Below are 10,092 nucleotides of genomic sequence, written 5' to 3'. Positions count from 1 at the left end.
ATCACTTATGGCTAGAGAATAGTGCTTGAACTAGAAATGATCAATGCATGATACTCTCTAAACTAAGCATTGATTGTTGTAGTTGACAAATTCCAAAGCAATTGAGAACTAAACAGGATTTATGAAAATATTATATATGAAAAAATATGGGCATGTTGAAGACTTGATATGACTAATGATGCTAGCATGCTCAATCAATGTTCAATCCAAAGGCATAGATCACATAGAGTAAACAAACCCATTTTCATGCACTAATCCGTTCACTAATCACTAAACTACTCTGTAATTTTAAAATATTTGATTAGATTATAAATTAAAATTCATCTCGTTTAGAACAAATCAGGACACTCACTTTACTTATAGAAAACTCTCAAGCCTCAATGCTCCCCACCCTCGCCAGAGTGAGCGTTTATCTACACACATGCGAGATGGCTCAGTTTTTGTATAGTTCTGTGCTTTCCTAACTACTTTTAAGTTTTAAATATGTGCAGATGGTTCAAGCAAGACCGGCTTCACATTCGGCAAGCAGAAGGACTCGAACCGTGGCTCAGTTAGATCCACTGATTCCTCTTCCTGTCCACTCCTGCTCCCACCTCTTGACCATCCTACTTTGCTTTCCTTCTTCTTCTCATTACTCTGCCAAGACCGTGTTTCCATTGTTTCAAACATTCAAATTATGCGCTTGTGTTTGCTTTTAGCTACAAAAAGTTTGATTAGAAACATTACCTGAAAAAGATGATTAATGGGGAAGCTTCTACGTTTAGATGTGTCTGGTGTGATGGTTGAGAGGATCTGAACAACTTCTCTCATTGTTGGTCTAGCTTCTGGTTCCAAAAGCAAACACTCTTTAGCAAGATACGCCATTATCTGCATCTCTTCTTCAGCAAACTTCCCTTTAAGCCTCGGATCAGGAAGTTCTTCAATCACCCGCTTACTATCTTGTAAACGCGGCATAGCCTAAAACAACAACCAACCATATATCAGAGACTTTAAACTTTGTTGGTTAAAGAGTAAAAGAATCATAAACTTTTCCTTTTAACTAACCCATATAACGAGACTTTCTTCTCCTTTGTTGTTGCTCGGTTTCTGTATCGGTTTTCTTCCTGTTATAAGCTCGAGAAGAACAACACCGAAGCTAAAAACATCTGACATAGGTGAAGCACATCCTGCAATTGCGTATTCAGGTGCAAAGTAGCCAAATGTTCCTTGCAGTCCCATCGTTGGAGAGCTTGAACCGCTTTCTAAACCGTCACTGCTCAAACACTTAGCCATCCCAAGATCTGTTATCTGTATAACAACTTTATGCCTTCAAAATTGGGCTCATTGAAGCTAATATTTGGAGGAAGGTTTGTGTTACTTACTTTTGCATGCCAATTCTCATCAAGGAGAATATTTGTGGATTTAACATCTCGGTGTAAGATTCTTGGTGCAGCAGCTTCGTGAAGATACTCAAGCCCTCTTGCAGCTCCAAGAGCGAGAGAGATTCTGATGTTCCATGTCATTTTCTCTCCCAACTTTCCATCTAAGCAATCTCTCAGACTTCCATAAGACATGTACTCAAAAACAAGAAGCCTCTCTGCGTGTTTGCCATGAAACTCCGAACAATATCCAATTAACGGAACCACATGGTAATGATGCAGTCTTGATAATAACTCAACCTACGAAAACATACACACAATTTCATTATCTGGATCAAATATGAAACCTTCTAAATAAGAAGCAGGAGGAGCAGAGGAGGTTTAATACTTCTGTTGAGAATAGAGTGTCTGTCTCATTTCCTTTAGGTGCATTTAGACGTTTGATCGCAGCGGTTTTACCGTCTTTGAGCTGTCCACGGTAAACACAGCTACTTCCTCCGTGTCCTATGACGCTGTTGCTGGAGAATTTATTGGTTGCTTGCTCTAACTCTGCATATGAGAACTGAAAAATCGCTCCATGGATTGTTTCCGTTTTGCTCAAACAAAACAAAGAAGCATTCTGAAAGAAACATCCTAAAAGAAAAAACAAAAACAAATTAATGTTTTCATCTTCTGTTTAAACTAAGAGAGGGAGGCAAAAATGGTTCACCTGTCACGGAGGAGCTGATGCTAATTTTGGGTTGTGAAACCGAGCTTTTACGGGTTATTAAGTTAGCAGAGCTATGCCAGCTTGATTCTCTATCTGAAGAGACTGAAGTGGTTTGTCCAGAAAATTTGCTTCTTCGACAAATGTAGCAAATCATAGATGCAAGAAATGCTATTGAAGTGAGTACAACGCAGAGGACTAGTAAAGCAAGAACGAGTTTCCTAGATAAAGATTTCTTCTTTGGAGATTTGGTCTCGCCTACAGGTCCTGGAAACAATTAAGCAGTATAAACAAGTGATATAATCGACTAAGCTTTGCCATAGAACGATAGATAAAGTAGAAAAGGACCAGCAGAGCAGTTGCAAGAAGTGAAGCATGAAGAATTTGAACCGCCAATGGCTATCATTGGAAATCCATTTGCCGGACACAAGCATAACCATTGGTCTCTATCTGCTATTGTAAGGAAGAGTCATAAAGTTAGTTTTCTACAGAATCTTGGTAAAGAGAAAACTAATTCAAGAAAGCCAACCTGGTCTGCAATTACATGATGTGGTACAGTTAGATTCCAGGATCTCACTTTGATTTCCCGAAGAGAAGCACGTGCAAGTCCAGTTGCTTGCGCCTGGAAACAGAAACTTCATCTATTTAACTGAAACTCACACCATTTTTACATATGTTTCTTGCTTATCTCTGAATCTCACAAGCATAAAAAATATGGAAGGAGTATAAACTAATATACTAGACCTCCATAGCATTGCTGAACTGATATGAGGCCCAAGAGAATCACAAGCGCGGTTTCCACTCTCATCTTCATTTATATTTGCTGCAGAAGGAGGAAATAACTAAATTGCTTAGTTCTTTGATAGCCAACAAAAAGAGCGAGTGGAGATTCATAAAGACAGAAGATTGTTAGAAAGAAGACCTTCATGTCGGATTTATTGCTTCTACTCAAAGTAAGCTCAACTCCCAAGTACACAACAATCCACAACAAGAATAATAGAGAGGTAATATAGAATCAACCTGAAAAAAATAAACGTTAGATTAGAGAATGTTGATTAAGAACCAGATTGCAAGGAGTGGTGAATTTTTATAGAAATTAAGGTAAATATACAGTGGAATGTGAATGAATGGTTGGTGAACAGACATCCAAAAGATTCTAACTCTGTTGCACCCACTGGGAACTAAGCTCCAAGATAATCCAACAAAAAAACAACATTCTATGACCTGGTCAGACAACAATCAAGAGACTCCACGTCTAAGGTTCCAAAGCTAGAAGAGGATACAAGTAACCCCAATCAATAAAAGTAGTAAAACTCATACCGGTCACATCAATCATTTAAGATCCATTGCCAGTCATCTAAATTCTGCAAATTTCTAGTTCCCTCTATAGTTAGTTGGTTATGTTTTTAGATAAAGACACAAAAACAGAAGAACCGACACTAATTCCCTGAGAAAGCTCCAATGAGAGATTCATCAAAATTTTGCTAATAGAGCAAAGCATAACAAAACAGAACAAGAGGGCCAAAATGGGATACATTACCCTGCAAATTGTGTGAGCTTTGGAGTAAGAGGAAGATTCTTTAGTGAATTGTAGTGTCAAGAAAAAAAAGTTGCAGACAAAAGATATAAGAAGAAAGAAGTGGAGCATCTTGAGGGATAGGGAATTAGTAAAATATTATTCATTTAATGTGATTAAAGAAATGATTGATTAGCATTAGTCAAAAGAGCGAAACACAAATATTAATGAAATGAAAACGGACCAACCACCTTTAGAAAGAAACGGAATTGCAAATCTGAGAGTGACCCTTCAACCATTACAGTATCAAAGATGGAGAATCATTGAAAGTAAAACCAATTTTATATCAAAACAAACTATTTTTCAAGTGTTAACTTTACTAATGGCAAAATCTTCATATCATAAATAAAAAATTTCCCAAAAGTTCATAAATGTTGTTAGATTGTATCAAACAAACCATATGCTAATATGAATAAGCTTCAATGAGTTAATCTAAGAAACAGGATGTAATAAAATCAAACCAAAATCCGAGATTTAGGGTTTGGACAAACCAAATTAGATATATCTCTTTCTGAATATATCCAAATTAGAAATATCCAAAAAGAGATGAAGAAAAGGATTTGCTTTTAAGGAAAAGGCAAAACGTTGGTCGAAGCGAATTGTCGTGACCCCACGATTTCCGGTGTCGGTTGTCGGTAACCGGTTTAAGTAAACCGGTTTTCGATATGGGACCAGTTTTCCGCCATTGACCTAATCCAAGCTCTTTTAATGGAAAAGTGAAGCTTTTTAGGGGAATTCAACAGAAACCCATGTCATGATTTTTCGATTCATGAAGAGAAAATAGCGAAAATAATGTTTGTTTTTTTTAACTCAATACGTCAACTTTTGAACATTTAATGCGAAAAATAAAAAACTCAGAACCTTAAAATGGAGAATCGTCTGCAGGAGGAAACTATCTCTCCAGAAGCAACAATGTTGATGTCAAGGATTTTAAGCTTTCTCGTCTACGTAAAGTTCCAGCTTAACAGAGACGAAGATTTCAAGCTAAAACGCAAACGCGGAAAGAAGCAAAATTGCGTTAGCAGTTGAGCTTACAGTAAAGCTCTTCCTCGAAGACGACGAAGAGAGTGTCAGAGTGAAGGGGAAACTGCAAATATCCCTTTGAGAAAGTGAAACGCGACAAAACAGAGAAGCTCATGCGATAACGTTTGCGTTTGCGTTTGTGTTTGAGGTGAGACTGCTCACTAGGCCTACTGCTCACTGAACTGATATATCGAGGGGGTTTTTAAAAACAGTTCAATTATGAGATTCTGGGGATGTCACGTGCCACGTGGGGTTATATTAATATCAACTTTCCATTGAAATTCGTTACATAAATATTAATAGTTAATGTAGCAGAGTATGGTTCCAGATCCTGATCGAAAAAAGAATTTGAAAATTCGCATGTCTTATTTGAAAAACCAGTTTAAGTTAACTGAAAAATGGATACTGTGAGGTGAAATCATAAAATCATACTAACTACTTGTGATTCTTTTCACCTTTCTTGTTTTTTATATATAAATTCCATAACAAAAAGTTTTAAAGGCCATAATAACTTAAGAGAATCTACAAAAAAAAAACATATCATATATAATTATATACTGATTCTCCAGTGATTTGTCAGTCGTCGTCATCTGAAGGATAGACCAAGCCACCTTTTGACTTCCCTTGTTGCTGTCCCTTTTCTTGAACCAACCTACTTGGGTGTGTTGTTAAAGCAGGAGCAGAGTTTGGAGTGTTAGATGGTCGAAATGGCTTTAGATGAGGCGCCGGGGCACGCACTACACCGTGCACAGGTGGAGAAGTTGGAGTAATGTTGGAGATTACAGGCGGTGGTCTTGGCTGAGCCGTGTTAGAGCTCGGTGAATGCAAAGAAAGAGCTTTCGATGTGACTTGGGGTCCAGAACGTGCCGTTGAGTTCAAATGTTTGTTTGATTGTGCTGCTGCTTGCTGAGGTTTCGGTCTTGGTTGAGTCTTGGTGCGGCTTGGGAGATGCGAAAGAGGACCTGACTGATTTGGGTTTGGAGTTTCTGCTTCTGTAGCTGAAGGTGGAGGAGGAGCGGTTGAACTCACATGCGTTTTAGTGTTTGCTTTTGCTGCTTGCTGAGATGTTGGTGTTGGTCGAGTCTTGGTGCGGCCTGGGAGATGCGAAAGAGGACCTGACTGATTTGGGGTTGGAGTTTCTGCTGCTGTGGCTGAAGGTCGAGGAGGAGAAGTTGTAATCTTAGGTGTGTTTGCTTGTACTTCTTGCTGAGATGTTGGTGTTGGTTGAGACGTTGTGCTGCGTGGTGAATGAGAAAGTGGACCTGACAGGTTTGGGATTGGACTCTCTGCAGCTGTGACTGAAGGTTGAGGAGGAGGTTGTACTGCTGCTTGTTGAGATGTCGGTGTTGGTTGAGATGTGGTGCAGCGTGTTGAATGAGAAAGTGGACATGACAGGTTTGGGATCGGAGGTTCTGCTGCTGTGACAGAAGGTAGAGGAGGAGAAGTTGTATTCATATGTTTGTCTGTTTGTACTTCTTGCTGAGATACCGGTGTTGGTTGAGACGTGGTGCAGCTCGGGGAAGGAGAAAGTGGACCTGACAGATTTGGCATTGGAACCTCTGCAGCTGTGACTGAAGGTTGAGGAGGAGAGGTTGGATTCATATGCGTGTTTGCTTGTACTGCTGCTTGCTGAGATATCGGTGTTGGTTGAGTCGTGGAGCAGCTTGGGAAAGGCGAAAGAGGACCTGACGGGTCTGAGATTGGAGTTTCTGCAGCAGTGACTGAAGGTTGAGGAGGAGCAGTTGTATTCATATGTGTGTTTGTTTGTACTCCTTGCTGAGATACCGGTGTTGATTGAGACGTGGAGCAGCTTGGGAAATGAGAAAGAGGACCTGATAGGTTTGGGATTGGAGTTTCTTCTGCTGTGACTGAAGGTTGAGGAGGAGGTTGTACTGCTGCTTGCTGAGATGTTGGTGTTGGTTGAGTTGTGGTGCAGCTTAGTGAATGAGAAAGTGGACCTGACTGGTTTGAGACTGGAGTTTCTGCTGATGAGACTGAAGGTCCAGGAGGAGACGTTGGATTCATAAGTGTCTTAGCTTGTACTGCTCCTTCCTGAGATATCAGTGTTGGTTCAGAAGTGGTGCAGGGCGATAAATGAGAAAGTGGATCTGATGGGTTTGGGATTGGAGTCTCTGCAGCTGTGACTGAAGGCCGAGAAGGAGGAGTGGTTGAATTCACATGTGTGTTAACTTGTACTGCTGCTTGTTGAGATATCAGTGTTAAATGAGGCGTGGTGCAGAGCGGTAAATGAGAAAGTGGACCTGACAGGTTTGAGATTGGATTCTCTGCAGCTGTGACTGAAGGCCTAGGAGGAGTGGTTGGATAAATATGCGCTTGCTGAGCCTGAGACCTCGGTGTTGGTTGAGATGTGGTGCAGGGCGGGAAATGAGAAAGTGGACCTGACGGGTCTGAGATTGGAGTTTCTGCAGCAATGACTGAAGGTTGAGGAGAAGAAGTTGGATTCATATCTGTGTTTGCTTGCACTGCTGCTTCCTGAGATATCCGTGTTGGTTCAGATGTGACTGAAGGTCCAGGAAGAGACGTTGAATTCATATCTGTGTTTGTTTGCACTGCTTGCTGCTCCTGAACTGAATATTGAGAGACTATAGCTGCTAAAAGAGGAAAGAAGAGAGTGTTCGTTTAAGATCATTTTGCTTTATTCCAAATTCGTTTTTTGCTTTCACTTTTAACCTTTACCTCTTAAAGCTCCAAGATCAATGGATTCACTCCTTTCTGTACATTTAGACATGAAAGCATTCCCCAATAGACTGCTCATTTCAACTAAACTCTTATTGGCTTCTGCCTCCATCACTTTGGCGTTATAAGCAGCATCTAACTCTTGAGATTCCTTCTCGTACTTGCTCCTTAGTTCAGCCATCTCTTTCTCGAGCTCAGCCATCAGAGCTGACGTCTGCTTACAAAAGAAAAAACGAGACAATGAGCATAGAGAAAAGAAAACTGAATATAGATAGAATTGCAGAGAAGTTGGAGGAACTAACCGTTTCTTCAAAGTTCTTATTTAAGCTCTCTTCTTCTCTGCGCAGCCTCTCCAGCTCGTAATCATATGGGTTGCTGAACATATGCATCTGAAGAGACTGTCCCATTTGATCATTGACTGTTGATCCGCCAGATGAGATGTTAGGAGGAACAACCTCTGATTGGTTAACTACACAACCGTCAAAACGCAACAAAGTCTTAAAATTCGAGTAAAAAACCAATTCTAGTCTCTAACTAAAGCATGGCGATCACTATACCTGAAGAAGCTGCTTGCGTAGAACGTGTACCTTGAGCACCCTGTAAAAGGAAAAAAAAAAAAATCAAATGCATAAGCAAAACATGAGATCAACGAAACTGAAACTTTAAGCCAACAAAGAAAAATAAACAGTCTTTTAAAAGAGGCAGCAGCAAGTAACCTGATCTGATCTAGCAGAACCTTGAATGTCTAATCCAGAGACAGGGTGAAAAGTAGCATCATCATCATGACTTGTTCTACTACTTTCTTCTCTAACCAAAACTTCCTCTACATTCAAAGGTAACTCGGTGAAGGCAGCTTCATCAGGAGCCTGAGGCATCTCCATGTCATAAACCTGATCTCCCAAGGCTGCAAGATTCTCTTGGAAGTCAGAAGAAGTCAGAATCTCAGGTAAGGTCACAGAAGTATGTCCAATGGACTCGTTCTCATCAGGGACATTCGTTGAAGCCATCGTTACAGGGTCATCTAGATAGTGCCTGCTTTGCTTTGTGTTTTTGGCAAACAACCTGTTGCTTCTTCAGTTCCCTGTGGATCAAAACATATCTCTCAGACTATTAATGAAAAAAAACAATCAAGCTACTCAAAATTTTCATTCTTTGGGAGCGAACACTAGAAGAACCAACACTGATCTCTAAGGTTAATCAAATTTTTTTTTCCTAAAAGAGAAAGAGCAAAACAAAAACAAGCAAAGAGACCTGCAAAGTGATGAACTTTAAGTAAGAACAAGATTCATAAGTTTATTGCAGTGTCAAGAAACACACTTTGGCTACGATTTCATCATATAAATGATTTCGGAGATTTTTTTTTTTAAGGAAAATCAAAAACCCAATTTCAAGCGAGTGTAGATTCGGAAATTAAAAGCGAAATCAGAAAATCCCAGAACAGTGTAAAGCAAAAATAAACCTTAAAATGGAGGATCCGATCGCAGGAGAAAATAATCTGAAGCAAGAAATGTCGATTCAGAGGATTTTTAAGGTTTTTTTTTTCCTTTTCCGTCGAAGCAGAAGAAGAGTGATAGGTAGGATCCAGAAAAAATGAGTACAGTGGAGTATTTTCAACCGAACCAAATAACCGAATTAATTCTTCCTCTAAACCAAAATCAAACAGATCGAATTTCGAATGAACTAAACCAAATCTTTGTTCGGTTTATTTCGGCGAGATTTTGCGCAGACTGGGAACCAAATAAACCGGATAAACCGATTCAAACTCATTCTCTAAAATATTAAAATATATTATTTTATTTTAAATAATAATTAATCTATTTTATTAAAAAATCTATTTAAACTTTTGCAATATTTTTTATTTGTATTTTCATAATTAATTAGTATCATTTTCAAAAATTAATTCAATTAATTTTATCAAAAAAACTGAAATTTGTTTTCAAAATTTAAATTTTATTTTTTAAAGTTGGCCGAAAAATATAATTAAATTGCAAAATAGATTAAGTAAACATATTTTTACACTTTGAAAATCCTATATATATATATCATTATTAACACATATTATATAATTAATTAACTAAAAATGATAGTTTGATCTCTAATAAAATATTTATATTTAAATTCTTATTTGATGGATATATATATATATATATATATATATTCTAATCCATGTTAGTATGTATATAAGTATATATTAACATTATATCACTTTCATATTTAAAAACTACTAATAAATAAATCACATAACAAAACTAGCTCAAAGTCCTATTTGCTGATATATATACAAGTAAATATCGGTTGTGTGATATTTATATATCTATTATATTAAAACAGAAACACTTTTAGTGTTTGCATCCAAACATTTCTTAATTAAAAAAAAACAATAATTTAAAAACTGTTTTAAGATTATCCTATTTTATTGTGATATTATTTAAAAAATTATTTTTGTATATATAAAAAAATAATTCCAAAAATTAGATATTAATTTAGATAATTAAAGATTTTCTTAAAATAAATTATATTTAATTAAAAATTTAAAATATTTAAAAAATTTGCAATTAAGTTTAAATCTAAAAAGTTAGATATTAAGTTAAATTACTTTAGACTTATTAAATATAATTTAGATTTAATTTAATATTTGGAATTTAAATAATATTTTTATAATAAACATATGATTAACGTATATGTTATTGTTTTTTTTAATCATAATCAATCAGTCAAAAATTTACATATTA

The 10,092-nt window shown here is 37.3% G+C and overlaps 2 protein-coding genes across 7 annotated transcripts; both read right to left on the bottom strand.

The window, feature by feature from the left end:
* Positions 1-200: 200 nt before the first annotated feature.
* On the bottom strand, positions 201-4,781 carry LOC18028029 (receptor-like serine/threonine-protein kinase NCRK). 5 transcript variants are annotated; one of them, XM_024148055.1, is made up of 11 exons: positions 4,502-4,781; positions 2,987-3,084; positions 2,809-2,887; positions 2,594-2,686; positions 2,413-2,517; positions 2,068-2,331; positions 1,747-1,991; positions 1,362-1,658; positions 1,045-1,287; positions 727-957; positions 201-636 (listed from the first exon to the last, which is right to left on the bottom strand). In XM_024148055.1, the coding sequence occupies exons 3-11, from the start codon at positions 2,876-2,878 to the stop codon at positions 478-480; spliced, it is 1,707 nt and encodes a 568-aa protein (XP_024003823.1). In that variant the 5' UTR covers positions 2,879-2,887; positions 2,987-3,084; positions 4,502-4,781; the 3' UTR covers positions 201-477. The 5 variants fall into 5 exon arrangements, with proteins under 5 accessions (XP_024003823.1, XP_024003822.1, XP_024003821.1 ...); XM_024148054.1 differs by lacking the exon at positions 4,502-4,781 and adding an exon at positions 3,605-3,714; XM_024148053.1 differs by lacking the exon at positions 4,502-4,781 and adding an exon at positions 3,176-3,267.
* A 314-nt stretch (positions 4,782-5,095) lies between these two features.
* LOC18028028 (proteoglycan 4) lies at positions 5,096-8,952 on the bottom strand. 2 transcript variants are annotated; one of them, XM_006409787.2, is made up of 6 exons: positions 8,820-8,952; positions 8,077-8,441; positions 7,918-7,957; positions 7,663-7,829; positions 7,361-7,574; positions 5,096-7,275 (listed from the first exon to the last, which is right to left on the bottom strand). In XM_006409787.2, the coding sequence occupies exons 2-6, from the start codon at positions 8,365-8,367 to the stop codon at positions 5,240-5,242; spliced, it is 2,748 nt and encodes a 915-aa protein (XP_006409850.1). In that variant the 5' UTR covers positions 8,368-8,441; positions 8,820-8,952; the 3' UTR covers positions 5,096-5,239. The 2 variants fall into 2 exon arrangements, with proteins under 2 accessions (XP_006409850.1, XP_024003994.1); XM_024148226.1 differs by having other exon boundaries at positions 5,096-7,272.
* Between the last annotated feature and the right edge of the window lie 1,140 nt (positions 8,953-10,092).

Source organism: Eutrema salsugineum, unplaced genomic scaffold (genome assembly GCF_000478725.1).
Source record: "Eutrema salsugineum unplaced genomic scaffold, Eutsalg1_0 scaffold_10, whole genome shotgun sequence".
Classification (NCBI taxonomy): domain Eukaryota; kingdom Viridiplantae; phylum Streptophyta; class Magnoliopsida; order Brassicales; family Brassicaceae; genus Eutrema; species Eutrema salsugineum.
This window is presented reverse-complemented; position numbering and strand designations above follow the sequence as displayed.

What these genes read in the sequence shown, in the direction of transcription:
- LOC18028029 (XM_024148055.1), bottom strand. Translation starts at nt 2,878, where the DNA reads ATGAAGATGAGAGTGGAAACCGCGCTTGTGATTCTCTTGGGCCTCATA. An exon ending in TTCTTGCAACTGCTCTGCTG is followed by an intron (nt 2,332 to 2,412) that starts GTCCTTTTCTAC and finishes AATTGTTTCCAG; the next exon opens with GACCTGTAGGCGAGACCAAA. An exon ending in AAGAAAGTCTCGTTATATGG is followed by an intron (nt 958 to 1,044) that starts GTTAGTTAAAAG and finishes TTGTTGTTTTAG; the next exon opens with GCTATGCCGCGTTTACAAGA.
- LOC18028028 (XM_006409787.2), bottom strand. Translation starts at nt 8,367, where the DNA reads ATGGCTTCAACGAATGTCCCTGATGAGAACGAGTCCATTGGACATACT. An exon ending in GTTCTGCTAGATCAGATCAG is followed by an intron (nt 7,958 to 8,076) that starts GTTACTTGCTGC and finishes TTCCTTTTACAG; the next exon opens with GGTGCTCAAGGTACACGTTC. An exon ending in TACGCAAGCAGCTTCTTCAG is followed by an intron (nt 7,830 to 7,917) that starts GTATAGTGATCG and finishes ACGGTTGTGTAG; the next exon opens with TTAACCAATCAGAGGTTGTT.